A 17,596-nucleotide genomic window follows, 5' to 3' on the forward strand; every position below is an offset into this window, starting at 1 on the left:
AACCCTGGATTGCTACCAAAATCATGGAATCTTTGAGTGGACCTGACCTTGAAAGTTGGTCGCTGGGGCCACCTGCCATGTGCGCTCAGCATCTCTGAAGAAAAGCTAGCAGAGTTTGCACAGCACCTTTCAGTTTAAGAGAGTCCACTGTGTTCTGCTGTGCTCCTTGCCACGACCCTGTAGGGTCAGCATTCCCCACTCGAATGCACACTCAAAGCTCTGAAACTCTGATGCCATTTGCCCAAGCCCTCAGCACTCAGGAGCAGGATGAGCAGGGGGTCCTGTGGCTCTGGAAGCATCGCTGTCCCAGGCTCCGTGCTGAGCCCCTCCCCAGCTCTGAGTGGGCCCAGCTGACGGTAAACTGCTAGGGCTCAGTGCCAGTAAGTATAATTCTGAAAGGCTAAGGGACTGAATGTGATCGCTTTGGGGCAGGCCATCATCGAAACTTCCTGTTTCCCTGGGCCCTGTTCACTCTTCTAGGACATACTTGGGTGGAGGACTCTGCATCCTAAATGTCGGCAGTGCACTAACTTCCTACAGCCCTGTACCATCCCCACCTCGCCAACCCTCTCAGCCTGTGGAGCAGTGGGGACGAGGGCTGTTCCTCCCACTTGACAGTGAGAGAACCAAGGACCAAACCATGCACCCAGTGGCTTATTCCATCCTCTGCAGTTAACGAGCAGCGGAGTCAGGGCTGGGTGGCAGTCTTCCATCCCCAGGCCTGTGATGTTGTCTGGAGTTCACTCACATTAATTCTGTGAGGGTGACGAATGGGCTAGAGACTGTCACCAGGCAGGACCCACTCACAGACAGAACCTTTAGGGAAAGATGGGGTTCAGGGCGGAGCGTGCCATTTCTTTGCAGTGGGCAGACTCACTATGGTTCTAGCTGAACCCACACATCGTATTTCCCAGAGGCCCCTAGAACTCTGCCTGATGAAGAAAGGCCCAACATCCTAGGCCAGCACAATTTTACTTGATATTTTTATTCACTTAACAGAAACATTCACTTATCAGATATCACTGAAGTGCAATTTACAGAACTTAGAAGCAAATATGTAAATTCATATTTTAGGATTTTGGATTTTTTTTTACAAATATTACAAATGTACATCCATTGGTACAATATTGCCATTCAATCATGCTTTTTATGTACAAACCTTCACTTAAGAATTACTATTTGTTAAGTTAATTTTGCTTAAAAAATGCTGAAAATTAGTTGAAAGTTAACTGGGCACTGCTGGGAAAGTATTTTTTTGTTTTTACTGATGCATATACTGCAGAGTGATAGAAATCTAGTGCCTGTGCGAAAAGAGGCCCTAAAATCCAGGTCATTTTATCTTAGAGGGTGTTGCATCCCCCAAATTTTGACTGTGAAATGATGAGTTTGGAAACAAAGTATTACTATCTGCAGATTTGATACTGTCTGCAGTTCCCTGCAGAAGTGGTATTGTCTAGTCTAAATTTCTAGAGACGTGGCCATCGGTATCCCTCTTGGTGGGAGGTCTGACTGCGTGGACATGTTACAGGAAACCAGGAAAGGACTCTCGTAAACCCCTCTGGACAACACGTCACAGGAACCCATCAGACTCAGGCCTATTCTGAGTGTCCACCTGCTTCACAGATGACCGTTGTGGAGCTTGGGGCAGACACATGCCTGACACTCCAGTCCGAGGGAATCGGAAGTTTAGGATAGGGAAGGAAGGCAATAAAAAAGGGAACAGGAAGTGGAGGGAGAGGAACATGTGAGAAAGAAAACCAGAGAGGCAGTGCTGGTGGGAGAAGCTGCAGACAGTGGTGATTGTCCAGGACCGAGAGGGGCTGCATTTGTTGTCCCAGGCCGTCGCTGTGCAGTCTGCATGCCTTGTCTGTGTCAGCTTCCTCACCCCCGTCCTTTATCGGATTCAGAATTTGTGGGAGGAGTTTGACAGGAGCCAACAATACCCCAGCGTTCCCAGAAACAGCAGAGCAGCAGGTTGCAACGGGTCAGGACCACAGACAGGGTCGAGAGCGCCCCCATCTCTGCACGTGTGGGTCCCACCCACCTGTCCTGTCCCCACCTACCCCACGTCTCATCACTGTGCCTGCAGAAGCATAAAAAGGCCAGGAAGACCTCAGAGGGTTGTTCTCCTTGCTAGATGCTGCTTGATGGTGTTACAGCCTGTCCTGAATCGTGGGCTTATAATTTGTCACACGGCCCACAAACTCCGTGAGAACTTGGAGCTGGAAACGTGCAGGACGCAGACCCTCCTAACCACGATAGGTGACCAACGCGGGAACTGGACTCCAGAGAGTGGGGTAACCAGCACAGGTACAGCAACCAGACTTCTGCCAGGTGGTCATCGCGGTCAGTGCACAGGAAGAAAGGCTGTCCCTGACCCCCTTTGTCCACACTAGGAAGTGTGAAGTTTATAGTGTTTTGGGCCAATTGCGCAAATGATTTCATTAAAATGGCTTCTTAAAAAATGGGTGTGTTAGTTTTCCTAAATTAAAAATGTCTAAGTTTTAAATGTCTTTTTAAATTTTTTTAAACAAGATACTATAGACACATCTTGAAATTTATAGTCTAAAAATAGGATTTCATCAAAATATTCTAACTCTTCTATTCTGGGCATTGATACCATGTAGTTACTGTCTATGACTCTCCAGATGTGGTGAACAGTCTAACAAAGGAAAAAATTTTTATTGATAAGAACAACTCCCTGTGAAAAGGAAAGTATGTGGGAACAACATGAGCTGTGTTCACCTGCATAGGAAATCAACTTGATGTTTCTGAGGACTAAGACTTGTCACAAAACCAGTGGTGGCAAGAAAGATACATACAGACTCAAAGAGAACCACAGACATGAAAAGAAGTGATAGTTACAGACCCTCAAATCCTTTCCTTGGCAAAAACCAAAACCAAAGAAATCCTAAATCCAGTAACTTGCTGTCACATGTTGTTGTGAAACTGGGCGCTGGAGCTGGACAAGCAGAGCTCACGTAACCGTGTGACCTCCTGGCCAAGTCACGCCAAAGCCTGGCACGTGGTCACCTTTTGTGAGAACCAGGCAGGGAAGCTTCCATGGCTTATCTCCCTGACAGGAAAGCAACAGGTGCTTTGGAGGCAGATAAAGGTGGTGCTGATTTTATCTGGACATTAGACATAGAACTAAAAAGATGTAAATACAGAACATGGGGAGGTTGGGAACAAAGGAGCTTGAGCCATCAGGTGATGCAAAGTGGTGATTCCAAGGCAAATTCAGGTGGGCAGTGGGGGCAGTTGTGTAACCTGGTTGCCTGGGGAGCCCCTGCCATTATGTCTGTGCCTCTTCCTTTTGTTCTGCTGGGTCATATTTTCAGGGTGATTAAAGTCATGAACCATCTACCCATGCTTTGTTCTCCTTGTGGAAACCTCAGGTGGTGAAGTGGGTGTGGTCTCCCTCCAGACCCAAATTCACCAGATTTTCTGTTTAAAAAGTGCAGGGTAGACCTGCCCTAAGGCAGTGTTGGGACATCCTTTTGGACTTTGAGGCAGACAGTGAAACCCTCAGGCTTCCCCTTCTAGATCTTCTCTCTCTGGGAAATGACCTGTCCCTCCAGCCACACCGGTGCCTGGCCTCCCTGTGCCCGGCCTCCTGGCTGGGTCAGTCTTCTGGTGGCTCAGCTCTCCACCCTTCACTGCCCTGTGCACACAGCAAACATTCCCCACCGCCTGCCCGGTCTCCCCCATTTCCCCGTGCACTTGACAAGTGCCTCCACGGAGAGTGCCAGGCCAGATGGACTTCCTGCTGCACTGGAACCTTCTCTTGCTGTCAGCCTTCTTTGCAGAGCCTAGCCTCCCTTCCAAGGAGCCCCTGCCTGCCTCACAGACTCACCCCCACGATGGAGCCAGGGGGCACAGTGGTGCTAGTGTGTGGCTTTCTCCAGAAGTAGATGCTTGTGTTTTAGTGAAGTCTGGGTTGTTTCTGTAGAGCCACGGCCTCATGTAAAATGACTTGTGACCAAGCAGCTTTAGTTTGGGCATTGTGGGCGTGTTCACTATGGGGTAGGAGAGTACCTTCCAGGTCCCTTGAACCAGATCAGATGGGTGGCCCACGGTGCCCTCTGAAGGGTGCTGCATCCTGCATCGCCTGCCAGTGTGCACTCCGCATGGAAGGGGGAGCATTGTCTGGAGCAGCTGATGTAAAGCATACACCCTGTCCAGGCAGCAAGCTCAGGGCGCAGACTTCACCCCGGGATCCCTGTGCCCACCACTTTCGGAGAAGGGCTTCAGTTATTGGCGGCTGAGAGTCTAAATCAAATCCACTCTTAAGGATTTTGGATTTCTAAGCCCCACCCTCGTGATACATCAGATTATTAGAAACTTATATAAGCGGGCTGTTTGTACTAAGATTTCATTCTGTTTCCTCAATTTTTATAACGGATTAATGAGTCACATTTGTAAAAACATTTTCTTATATTTCGAAACTTTATCTTGGAGAAATTGTACACCGCAGTGCCTATGTTCCTTTCTAAAAGAACTTGAGCAACAAATTTGACCTTATATGAAACCTGGGAAAAGCTTCTGTTTGCATACTAATGTGTCTACTTCTTGTTACCATGTAACAAATATCTACACTTCGTTTCACTTTTGCCTGATTGATATTGTGTCTGTAATTTGTACCCGAATATATACAGCATGATGTTATACGTGCATTCCCTGGGTTAAGTGGGAAACCTGTATTCTCAGGCTGTACCCCAAGGTGGTCAGTGGGGATTCTAACCCGGAGCCCAGAGTCTAGAGCTGCCTGCTATGAAGCTTTGCTACTTAACACAATCTTGTAGTCGGAGAAATTAGAGACCTGTCGACTGGCAGGCGGGGTGTTGGAGATGAGTTCTCGGTGGCAGAGTGCAAGTCCAGGCGCCTGACCACCTCACTTGCGGGCAGCGCATCCTCTGTCCAGCCGTGTGGTGGAGGGTTCTGTCGTCTGACGTCTGCTCTGGCCAGGACAGAATCCTGCCTCTTGCGTTTGTGCAGTTGCTTTGAGAATTTTTTCTGTCGTGCAAGATGGTGATGGTGATGGGGAACCTAAAGGAATGGAGAGCTGGTAGGTCTTCACGCCCAGAGTCAAGGTTGTTTTGGAGGCTTTTGTGCTTGCTTTGTAAGAACAAGTTAGTTCCTAAGTCAGAATTTGGGCTAGGCCAGGATTTCCTCACTCCCTGGTGGGGAGGGGTTGGGGTGCTTGCAGACACGTAGGCAGCTCAAACTTATTTATTGGTACCGCTATCTGCCAGAGACACAGAGCTGTGATGGACGAGAGGGACACGGGACAGCTTGCGACACTCAGAGAACTTTAGTTTTGTCGCGTCTAGTTCCTTTGCTGTGTACCAATGGTCTCATTTCTCTGGTCTTGTTTTAGGGGTTCTTTAGTATCGTGCATCCTAAATGCTTTGCAAAAGGAGACGGAATAAAACACTTAAATGAATAATGAAAACGACAGGGTGTTCTTACTGGCTTCTTTGGGGAGGAGCCCATGGCTTTTCTCTTCACTTGTGGCTTATCTTGAAGTTTCTATAAGCTTGTGCTCGTGACAACTAAGTGCATCGCTCGAAAGGGGAACACAGCGAATGGTGCCTGAGGTTTATTTCTAACTGGCAATGCCTCGGGACCACCTTTCAAGGCTGCCACCTGGAGCCTCCAGCCTGAACAGATAGACACCATCCCTCTGACACACTGAGGAATCTCACTGCCCTGGTGCCTGAAGGTGGGCCGGCTGTGCTGATCCAGCCCGGGACTGGCCATCTGAGAAGCAGCACGCTCCTAGTTCGAGTCTGGTTGCTCCTCCAAGCATTGCACACTTGGGTATTTTTGGAACACCAAAGGAAATGAATGCACAGACCCGGTCAGCATGGTCTCTCCCCTCACGCCTGCCCACCTCCCATCTGGCCCAGGCGCCTCACTCCGTCTGAGGGCCTGGGGCCAGCGACTCAGAGAGCGAGAGGGAACTGGTCCTGCTCGGGTGGCTTCCTCACCCAGGTGCCCAGGCCCGCCTTCTGGAACGCCTTGAACAGCTGCTGTTTAACGGACTGGTAGGTGTGTGCCCCCAGCTTGGCCTCACAGTACATGGCCGGTGTGTCCCCATGGCTCGGTATCCGCGTGCTCAGCTGTGGGACGGGAGTGAGAAAGGACACGTGAACTACAGGTGGAAATGGAGTGCCCGGGCACTGCAAGCAAATGTTACCTTGTGCTTTTCCTTCTCACTTCCTTTGAAATGGAAAAGTGATGTGACAGAGAGACAGTATACCTGACATGCTGTGAGACTAGATCTCACTGTGTGTTCGTAAGCTCTGGTCACCTCACCTGTTAGGCCACAAAATACCAAGTTGTGCACCTTAAATGTACAGCGGTCATGTGTTTGTTATGCCTTACTAAAGCTCTTAAATATTTATTCTCCCCAAATTGACCTACCAATAAAATAAAGTCTCACATAAAAGCCAAACATAAAAACAGGAGCTGGAGTAGTAACCTGCAATCCTATAATTCCATGGAGAACCCACTTTTTGGGGAAAGTGCTTCACCAGGAGTGTGAGTGAATACTGGATGAAAATGAGCATGTAACTTGCTTGCTATTAAAAATCCAAGCACTGTGTATAGTTTTACTTTTTTGGAGGAGGTTTAGGGGTTCAAACTGGGGTGGGGGTGGTGGGGCTGTGGCTGGCCCTGGGAAGTGAGACATCGTCATCTTCGAGGCGGCACCCAGGAGGGTTTCGAGTTATGTTCTAACTGGCTAGGAGGACAATGAAAGCAGAATATTTCCTCGTCCTGAGCTGCGACAGGCACAGCTGTGCAGCCAACACAGGCAGGGACCACGTAGGGCCTGATTGCCCCAGGCAGCAGGGAGGTCAGAATACTGAGTCACACTGCAGGGTCCCCAGTGAGTAGAGACTCGCCTCCCAGCTTGCTGCCACCATCACCTTGAGCCTAAGCAGAAGAGGCCCCTTTGTTTAGCAAGACAGAGTTGATGGTGAGCGCTGACCTTTCAGAACCTCAACACAGACGCCCAGTGTGTAGAAGAGAGGACCCGTGCAAAGTGTCCAGAACAGGTGGGGAAGAACAGACTAGGTCCTCACAGGGCCCATGGTGCTGCAGGGGTCACTGCAAAGTTAGGAGCTGAGATGTGCGATTTCCAGTGTCCTCAGAAAAGACACAATGTTTGTTTTAAGACTCAGCATGTCTGTCCTGTTCTTCTACGGGCTGACAGCCACAAAAGTCACTTCTGTTTGAAGTCGCTGCTGGGTAAGAAAGTATGGAGGACCAGCTCCGCTGCTTTAATTTGTTTCTTTGTTTTTGTTTCCTGGGTTTGTTGTTATAACTTGTTATGCTTGGGAAAAACCTGCAAGTGTATATTACAATTTCAAACCCAGAAATATTGTTATTGTGTACTGTTTCTAGAGGAGAGCATAAGTTGATACTCAGTAGAAACAAGCAGCCTGGGGAGCTGGGGAGGAATGACTGCAACCCTCTCTGGCAGTCACTACCTGCAAAATTCAGGAAATCACCTACCTTCTCTGAGGGTCAGTTTCCTTAGATCTGCACTGGGAATAACACCGACTTGCAGTGCCTTGTGCAGGCTTTCCTGTGGGGTCCTGTGCTGGCCACACCAGGTGTCACAGTAATACCCCCGCCCCCAGCCGCTGGGCCTGCGGGGAGTTGGGGAGAAGGAAACAGACCCGGCAGCGGCTCTTGTGTCACGTGTCCCCCTGGCTGCAGACCCAACGGCTTTCTGTGGGCCCTTGGCCTTGGTGGCCCGCTGGCTTCCCGCGGAGGCGCCGTCACCCACCTTTCCATAGAGCCGCGCCCACCGGGCGGAGAGCACGTGCTTGCAGAGCCGGGACCAGCCCCCACAGCTGCGCTTCCCGGTGGTGGCGTCCAGGATCTCCACGTCCGCGTGGCCCGCCACCCAGTTCACGCTGAAGTGGGAAGACTTCCTCGGCCGGCGCGCCTCGGCGCTGCTCACGCCTGTGGGAACAAGTGGGGGCGAATGCATGAGCACCGCGGGTGGGCGAGCCGGTGGCCTCCAGCCAGACCCGCGGGACACGTCTGCGCCTGCGCGGATTGCACGGGGCGACACCTCACCTCTCGCTTTTGGCCAGGTCAGCGCTGCCTTTCAGCCTGACCCTGGCACGGAAGCCTCACACTGACAGTACCGGAACCACGTTTTTCACCTTTTAATTTAAGGGATTTTTAATTTAAGGGAGTCTCGTAATAAAGAAGCTACCGATTTTTTCCCTTCCTGCAAAGATTTGTTGATGGATTAATGGAGAAACAGCTACTTGGAAGCCGCCTGAGCACGCGCTGGACACCACAGAACTGCCCTGAGGCTCAGAGTTTTGTGGGCGACACAGACGCCAACAACAAGAACAAGGGGTGTGACAGTGCAAACTGATTAACAAGCAGCGTGACCCGAACAGCAGATGAAACCCTGGGACCCGTGCCACTGCCAGTGAGAATTTGAGGACAACAGAGCGTTAAGCCAAGCGTGGTACCTGTGCACTGCTTGGTCCCACGCCCTGAGGTTGGTCCTGTCCAGAAAGCTTCCAGAATTGGCAGAGAAGTCCATCTTTCAGTTTGTCCCTTCGTCAGGTCATACGCCCATTTCTATTCAGGAGGATAGGTTCTGTGGTCGCAGGTTCGCACAGCCACTCAGGAGAGGGATAGATTGGGTTGCCCTGCTCTGCGGCGGCACCTGTTTGCAGCCTGGGCGTTGCCACACTGGTAGCGTCCACCCTCTGTCACCCATTCCGAGACACTGGTGGAGCAATGCCTGGACCGCCACGAGCCCTGGGTGTGGCCTCGCCAGCCCTCCCTGTGACTCCGCAGGATTCTAAATCATCCACGATTCTGATGCTGCTGTGGCCCTCCCAGCCGTCCTCTCCCCTCTGGCCGTGTGTCCTCCAAGAGTGGGTGACGCAGGACAGAGCTGGCTGCTTTACTGCACTGCACTTAGGCCAGCGCGTGGCTGCTCAGGGGTCATAGTAGAGTCATGACGCACGGTGAAGAAGCCAAGGTGTTGGGAAGTGAAGGGCTGGGTGGCTCTCCGCGCTTGCAGCAGACACCCTGGGAGGGACAGCCAGCGCCATGTGAGTGCCTTCTGTGCAGCTGCAAACTGAGAGCTACAGACCGGGTCTTCCCACTGCCCACACCATCCCGGGCTTCTTGCCTGCACAGATTCCCACCCTCCACACTTGCACCCTCGGAGTTTGCCTTCCGCCACCTGTGTGGCCTGGCTCCAGACCAAAATCACCTGCTGACCTTCTCCTGGCCACAGGTAGGCAATACCAGACATCCAGGCTAACTCCATCTACAGCAGCACCTTCCTTTTCCTTGAAGTGAGTCCGTAGGGCAGCTACCCATGCTAAGAGCTGGGTAGGGGGACAGTCTGGTGCGTTGACCATCGAGGCCACCCTAGTGGGCCAGAGGAGGCAGCGGCTGAGGTTGGGGTGACCGGCCACAAAGAGAGGCCAGCGGTGCCCCAGGGCTGCACACCAGGCCAGGACCCGTAGCACCTGCCTCTCTCCCTCCCTCTTCCCCACCTTCCTCACCCTCCCCATTCCCTGTCCCTCTGGCCTTCTCCACAGTCAGGACTGAGTACTGAGGCCCGCAGCTCTCAGCATACACGCCGACTAGGAGAGGGCTGGGGTGCAGCCACACAGAGCGTCCCGCACGTGTTGGCTTCGGCTTCTACCAGTCTATCCAGCCCCACACATGGGGTCACGGGGGAGGAAAACACGGGCGCCGCAGAGAAAGGCGCTGGCTGGTGGATGGATCTGATTTCAGCAACAGCCACCTTCTCAGTGCCTTTGGCCCAGCTTGTTGGAGAAGCAAAGAGGTGTGTGAATGGGAAATTGGCTTATGCTGTGACAGTCGCTGGGATCACAGATGTGACTGTGTAAACCAAGTTACAAATGTTGATTTCTAACTCCAGTAGCCTTAGTAACTGCTGTTTGCAGTATGAATGGACGTGTAAGTCCAGTGATGATCCCCAAACATCTCCGGGACCAGAGGGGGGACACGGGGGTTGCAGGAATCTGGAAACTTACTTCCCGTCTTGTCTTTGCTCCTAATTTTCTCTGTGACCTTCACCATTCTTTTCCTGACTGTGCTCGCGGATAGTGACAACTCTTGTTAAAGGTCAAACAGGACAGATAGGTGCACTTGTGACTATGTCCTGTGCCATAAATACTATTTTCATTTGAAGGGATGAAAGGCAACTCTGGTTTGTTTCGTGATCACCATGTCGTACATCAGAAATGTTCCCAGTAGGGTCACAGGGACTTCCCCAGTCAGGGAGACCTGCTCACCTAACCATGTCCAGGGAGTGGAGTGACGAACCCATGAGGAAGGGCCAGAGCCCCTTTCACATCAAGTATGTTTTGTTTCATTTGTGTGTTGTTCAGTGGTTGCCTCTGTTGGAGACGTTATTATCTGTCTACTTACACTTTGAGTTTCTACTTTAAGGATTATCTTCCCTCTGTCTTCTGCCTGTAAGAAAAACCCTGCAAAGCAACCTGGAGGAATGGCAGTGCACCCTCCCTGCCCTTTTCCTCTCTCCCTCTCAGTCCTATAGACATAGCACCTTGAATGTTCACTAAATATTCGTGCCAGTGGTACACTTGTGACGTCACTATCGCTAGTGATGACTGCTGATGATACCCAAGGAGACCGACTCGGCTGACTCTAACATGCAAATTTGCTGATGTAAAGGAAAGATAATTATCTCAGAATGCTGGTGTCAGTCTGTGTGATATGCTCTCCCTGTGGGAAACCTGAGTGGCTGGACCACATGCTGTCACCATCACAGTGTCACCATGACAGTGACAGTGGGAGAGTTCTTTGTTATCCAGCACTCACTGGCCTTGAGCAAGCAGATCTGGGGTGGGGGTGGGCCCCAGGAGGCCTTCTTTTCCTAGTTCTGATGAGAAGGCCACGGCCAGCCCGAGCCACGTTTATTTGCTTTCCCAGTTTCCTGTGTTTCAGGATGATTCTTCCTGTTTTCTCCTTGTTTGTATCAGTCACATAGGTAACCTCTCTCTAAACATGGTTTCTAAGGAGCCTTATGCACATATCTGAATGGTCTCATTCACTGTGTATTGATTTTACAGTTTCAAATCAATTTCCCTTGCTGGTACCTTGTTGGCGCAGGGACCAGTCCACAGAGCGGGAGTTGTTTGGTGCTTCCTCTGGACCAAGGACTTCTGAAAGTGCGGAAAGAGCAGCAGGAAGGCTGGGCCTACTTCTCCCCACACCGATGGCACCCTCGGTGACGCTCACAGACGGTGCTGATTCCAGGAAAGCGCGTGTGCTCAGGCCAGAAGTGAGAAGCTGCTCTGTGTCTTATTTGCCCTCCCGCTGGCTGGAGGTGGGAGCAGGAGAGGTGTGAGTTCCTGGGCTCAGTGTCCCTGAAGCAGACGTCTGCATCCTCACAATCACAGATGCACCTGAGACCCATTTTCCTCACGATCCTCAAGGCAAGACACGAGCACACCCTACGGACCCAGTCCACCCCCAAGGGGGAGTGGTGCCCCCCGCCCCCCAGGCCACGACTCTACCTCCTGGGAGTGTTCAGAAACCACAACCACAGAAAGCGGCGGACAGGTCAAATCTGCAGTTGACATGGGACCAGTCCTAGCTGAGACTTAGGGACGAGCATAAGGTATGTCCGTTATTCTGCCGACAAATAAACACTCAGAAAACAGCACTGTGCACAGACAAACTTTGTTCAAGGCCATGGGCTCCATTTGCAAGTACACACGTGTGTCGCTCTGAGGGCCGGACCACCTCAGCCAAGCGTCTGCCACCTGCTCCTTGGCATCCCAAACGAAAACAAAGCAAATGAATCCCAGGGCCGGGGCGGGGGAGGGGGAACCCTGCCTTAACTGTGTGGCAACACTGGCACAATGTGGCTTCTATGTAGACATTTTATACTTTAACGTTGTAGCACCGTATTGGTTGCCTGGACTGCTGTCATCAACTTCTACAAAGTTGGTGAGTTGCAGCAAATAATAGAAATGTATTCCCTCATAGCCCCGGAGGCCAGCAGTCCAATGTCATGGCGTCACAGGGCTGCGTGCCCTCCAGAGGGTCTAAAGGAGGGTCCTTCCTGCCTCCTCCAGTTCTGGGGGCCCCAGGCCCCTGGGCTTATAGCTGCATCTCTCCCATCTCTGTCTCCATCTGCACATGGCTTCTCCTCTCTCCCTCTTCCTCTCTGCTTCTTCTTCTCTCTCTTTCTCCATGTCCACCAGCCTCTCTTATAAGGACACTTGTGACAGCATGTAAGACCCACTGACATAATCCAAGATAATCTCATCTCAGAATCCTTCACTTTATCACATCTGCAAAGGCCCCTTTTCCAAACAAGTTGACTTAGACCCCAGGCATCAGGCTTAGGCACCTTGGGGTGGCCGTTCTGCATCCGATTAGCAGCATTAACTTTGAATTCTAGAACTGGTCTAAGAATCCAGAGAGACAACGTTCTGGGGAAAGAGTCATCAGACTCTCGGTACCACTTCTGGCAGGAGGCCTGGATTTGAAGGTGAAGGGCTGCAGCTGCTTTCAGCCACGTCTGGTGCCCCTTTTCTCTGAGCCCGTCACTGGTGGGAAGCCCAGTGCTGCTCGCTGTCGGGATGGATGGCTGGTGAGAATGGGATGCCAAGCCCCCACTGGGCATGTACGGTTGGCTTTAGTTGGCTAGGACCTCATTTTGGAAACTTTTTGAGAAAACCAACAGAGGGTAAAAGAAAAAAGGTGACCTGAAGGGTGGTGTAACCTGGTGAAGGGCAGAGCAGGCTTTCCTTAAGTAGTTTCTTAGTAGTTATGTCCAGTATCTTGGAAAGAACCCTACCTCCTACACAGCTGCTTTATCAGCATGATCCCTCGTGGACCCAGTGCTGAGAATCTGTGGGGCCTGACACAGACTCAGGGGTGCTGGCCTCTGCTCGCTCACGCTGCCATATTATCCATCTTCTCGCTCATGTTAGACACCTTCTGTGAACATTTAGAGGAGCATTTCATTTCTAAGTAGGTCTGTATGAGAATAAGCAGGTCTCCATCAGCCTCCCTCAGACACAAACGCTCTGCCAGGTGGACTAATTCATGAAGGTGGTCTGACGTTTCAGTCACGTGCATATGACTGTGTTACTAGGAAACAGATGACGTTCAGATGTCACTTCTGTGACTGGCTGGCAGTGTGGCCTTTGGTAAGTTAATGAACCCGCTGACTACTGCGATTACCACTACCGCCACCACTTCACTTACTGCTACTGTCACTGTGACCTCCCTGGCCACCACCATTATTTAAGAGCAATGACCGTGAACCCACAATTCAGCCATGAAAATGAGTTTTATCATTGCTTGTGTAGCTATTAAAAGATGCCTCACTGTGAGAAAATCCTATATATTTTAAAAAGCAGTGTGTAAGAGAGACATTACTGAATTTTTTTAAATAGCTAGTGGGCTTACTATATTTAAAATGTAATTCACTTTCCCTAAATTAAATTGACACAAGACATTTAGGAATGTAATTTTTACATGAAGTGAGGCAGGTCTGTGTTGCAAGGTAACACTGTGTTTAATTTGCGAAGTGAGTGAAGCAGCTTCCAGGCGTGCACAGAATTACAAAGGGGCAGCAAAGAAGGGCCGCTTGGGTTTCATAGATGGCCAGACACCTATGGGAGTTATGTGCACACATGCACACACACATATACACACATATGCATACACACACATGCATATGCACACACAATGCACACACATCACAAATCTATGCACATTCACACATTCACACACATACACACATGCATGCACACTCCAGCACACATACACACAGTGCACCCATACACATACATCACAAATCTATGCACATTCACACATGCACACACATCACACACAAGCACACCACACAATGCACACAGAGGCACACATGTACATGCACACACACGTGTGCACACACCATTAATTTATGCACACACCTCACACACACGTGCACATACATCACACACAACACATACATGCATATGCACACACATGTGCACACATCACAAATCTATGTGCACACACACCACACATAGGCACGCACCTCACATACAATGCACACATGGATGCACACATCACATATGTACAGACATATGCACACATACCTCACACACACCTCTCCCACCCCTCACTCTACACACACCCACTTTTTTTTTTTTTTAACAGGACTTTATTGGGGAACAGTGTGTACTTCCAGGCCTTTTTTCCAAGTCAAGTTGGTGTCCTTTCAGTCTTAGTTGTGGAGGGCGCAGCTCAGCTCCAGGTCCAGTTGCCGTTTTCTAGTTGCAGGGGGCACAGACCACCATCCCTTGGAGTTGAACTGGCAACCTTGTGGTTGAGAGCCCACTGGCCCATGTGGGAATCGAACCGGCACCTTTGGAGTTAGGAGCATGGAGCTTTAACCGCCTGAGCCACCAGGCCGGACCCACACCCACTTCTAATGGAAGAAAACTAGTGACACTTCAGTGTGAACTTAGGGATGGCAGTGACTGTATTAATGCTGTATTAATGTCATTTTATTCATTTTCATTATAATCAACACAATCATAATTGGCAGTGGTTTTGTAGCTACTGTCTCATCTTGAGCACATTCCAAGGAAACTGCGCGGGGTGAATTAGGTTCTGGAGATCACGTGTGAGGAGAATGGAGGGTGGCCGTGAGCTCTTCCTGCTGAGATACTGGTGACAAGTCTTCTGGGCCCCTGCCAGCCTCAGGGGAACACACAGTATGAGAAAAAATGGGGCCATTACAGGTTTCTCTTGCTTTCCTTCATCTGCAAGGCTGATGCACTGGTGGCCCAGACAGTTGAACGCCAGTGCAGGGGGCATGTGCTGGGCTAGCTGCTGGCCACGCATTAATGGTGTTCTGTGAAAGTCTCTGTTGCCAGCGTGGGAGGCTGGGGTGCCTTCTCTAAGGAGAGTTTTCCACACTAATTTTCAGGGACTTTCTCCTTAGAGCCAATAGGACCATGACCTTAATTGGACCATAAATGACTGTGGTTTGTGTTCCTCCTAGTGTGAGAGGCACGGGCTCACAGGACTCTATCAAAGATGTGACATTTCCTCCACGGCAGGAAAAAATGTGAATATTTCATTTTATAACCTGATAATGCCCGATAATGGTTATCGGTTCCTGTAAGGATCGTCATTATTTCAAAAGATATGGGATAAAGGGACTTTTGGCAAGATATCATCAGTTTTGCTTCAAATCACATATATTTCACTGCTGTAATATCCCAACTGTATTAATAAGCCAGGTTTCATACTGAATAAAAAAGTGGATGATTTTCATGTGTTTTTATTCTCATTACCCATCTGGCATCATTTCTCTCCTGCCAAATAACACATGTAGTGTCTCCTTCAATGCGAGTCTGCTGGAGTCGAATCAGCTATGCTCTGTCTGGAATGTCGTCTTGCCTTCATTTTTAAAGGATACTTTTACTGGGTTAGATTTGCAGATTGAGGTTAATTTTCAGTCTACATTTTAAATATATTGTTTCCTTCTTTTTGATCTTCCAAGCATCAGTTAGCCATTCGATTTAGCTCTGTGGAAGCTGATCTTTTATTTTCTGACTGTTTTTTCGATTTCCTGTTTTTTTTTTTTTTAATCACTTTTACTGCCGAGGGGAGGATTTTAAACTGTTCTTCTGGGGGTATAACATGCTTCTTAGATCTGTGACTAAAAGTGTTCCATCTGTCCTGGAACATTCTTAGTTATTATTATGTTTTTAAGTATCGCTCCCACTCCATTTTTTCTCTCTTCTCCTGGAACTCTTTTTACATGTATGTTAGACGTTCTCACTCTGTCTCTTACTTTTTTTTGTATTTTCCCTTTGAGATGGTTAATTTTACATGTCAACTTGACTGGGCTGTGGTTCCAGATGCTTGCTCAAACACCAGCTGGACATTGCTGTGAGGGTATTTTTAGCTGGGACAGACCTTTAAATGAGTAGACTCTGAGTAAAGCAGATCACCCTCCATTATGCAGGTGGGCCTCATCTAATCAGTTGATGGCTGTAGGAGCAAAGACTGAGATCCCTCTAAGAGGAAGGAATTCTGACTCCAGACTACCTTTGAACTTGGCTAAAATACCAACTCCTGCTGGAATGTTCAGCCTGCTGTCCTGCCCTGCAGATTTCTGACTTGCCAGCCCCCATGATTGTGTAAGCCAATCCTTAAAATAAATCTATTTTCTAGTAGGAAAATGAGCATATCCCATTGGATGTCTTCTCTGGATTACAACCCTCTGACAGAGACAACACACCCTCTGTCTGTCTCGTTTGCATTCTGGGTGTCTCCTTCAGAGTGACGTTCCAATTTACTCATTCCTTCCTTGGCTGCATTTAACTTGCTATTAAACCTATTCTGTGCTATGCACACTGTTTTGTTTATTTCTGAAATTTTCATTTGGTTCTTTTTTCCCCTTGGCTTCCATCTCTCCCCTACATTTTTCCTTCTTGTTTTTTAAACCTTTTTTTATCCTGTTGAGCACAGTTACATGAAAGTCTGTGTCCGTGAACCCCCATCTCTGGAGCTGTGGGTCTTTTTGCATCGTCTGTTGTGTCTGCTGTGTTTTTTTAAGGTGGTCTTGTCTCCTCCTGTGCCTGCTGGTTTTTGTTGTGTGCCAGTGTTGTATCTGCAAATTTCTGTAGGATTATTTTGCTCTCTTAGTCCGATCATTGTCATTGTAATCTAAATTTCGGTGTGGAGACTGTTTCAACCTGCTCTGTGAGCCCCCAGGGACCTGCTTATGTAGGGCTCAGACTGAGTCCTGACTGACATATTCCCATACCCAGCTGTAGCCCTGCCTATTTCCTAACCCCTGACACCTTGACACTCTTCTTCCAGCTCTGCCCCCCACCCTCTTCTCTCTGCCCCCCACAGGTTCCTTCTCTCGTCCTCCAAGACTTTGCTCAGAAGTCACCCTCAGTAACATCTTAGCTGACTCTCTGATTACAGGGGAGGGTCACTTTTTAATCCCCTCTTTGCCTTATTTTTCTATAAAGCATTTACATTTTGTTTGTTTGTTTGTTTGTCTCCCCACTGGAATGTATTCACCTTTGGGTATGGATTTTCGACCATCTTATTCACTACTCTATTCCCAGCACAAAGTCGTCCCGTGCACATCATAAGTAATCAATACATATTTGTTGAATGATTAAATGAGCACCTGGATTATGTTGACTGCTTAATGTTTGGATAAATAAAATGTATTGACAATGGAAGTATTTTCCTTAAATTGTAAAATTCTCAAGAGCAATGTAATTAAATTTGATGTTCAATTCTTTTGTGAAACAAGTCCTTAAAATCATGGTGGAAATTAAATGAAACTTAAGTAATACACAAATATTTTTAAAATAACTCCCCAGAAGACTGAAACAAGGTTTTTGTATAATTTTAAGTTTACCATAACCTGTGGACCATTTAATGTGCTGAGGGAGATCAGTGCTAATCTATGGAAATGTGTTATTAAATAGTTCTTTGTTGTATCTAACTTTTTTGATCTTCATGCAAAAGGTATTAGGATTGTTTTCAGACTCTTCTA

At 49.0% G+C, this 17,596-nt stretch overlaps 1 protein-coding gene across 1 annotated transcript in view; it reads right to left on the bottom strand.

The window, feature by feature from the left end:
* Nucleotides 1–1,125: 1,125 nt before the first annotated feature.
* The window catches only part of ADARB2 (adenosine deaminase RNA specific B2 (inactive)), a 393,920-nt gene continuing 377,449 nt past the window's right edge, over nt 1,126–17,596 (bottom strand). Inside the window, exons 9-10 of the mRNA XM_019716542.3 lie at nt 7,802–7,980; nt 1,126–6,125 (exon numbers count right to left, since the gene is read on the bottom strand). Of these exons, the coding sequence (XP_019572101.2) occupies nt 5,949–6,125; nt 7,802–7,980 (356 nt within the window). The 3' untranslated portion in view covers nt 1,126–5,948. The remainder of the gene's footprint in view (nt 6,126–7,801; nt 7,981–17,596) is intronic.

Source organism: Rhinolophus sinicus, chromosome 1 (assembly GCF_057876585.1).
Source record: "Rhinolophus sinicus isolate RSI-liver-muscle chromosome 1, RSI-T2T, whole genome shotgun sequence".
NCBI classification, from domain to species: domain Eukaryota; kingdom Metazoa; phylum Chordata; class Mammalia; order Chiroptera; family Rhinolophidae; genus Rhinolophus; species Rhinolophus sinicus.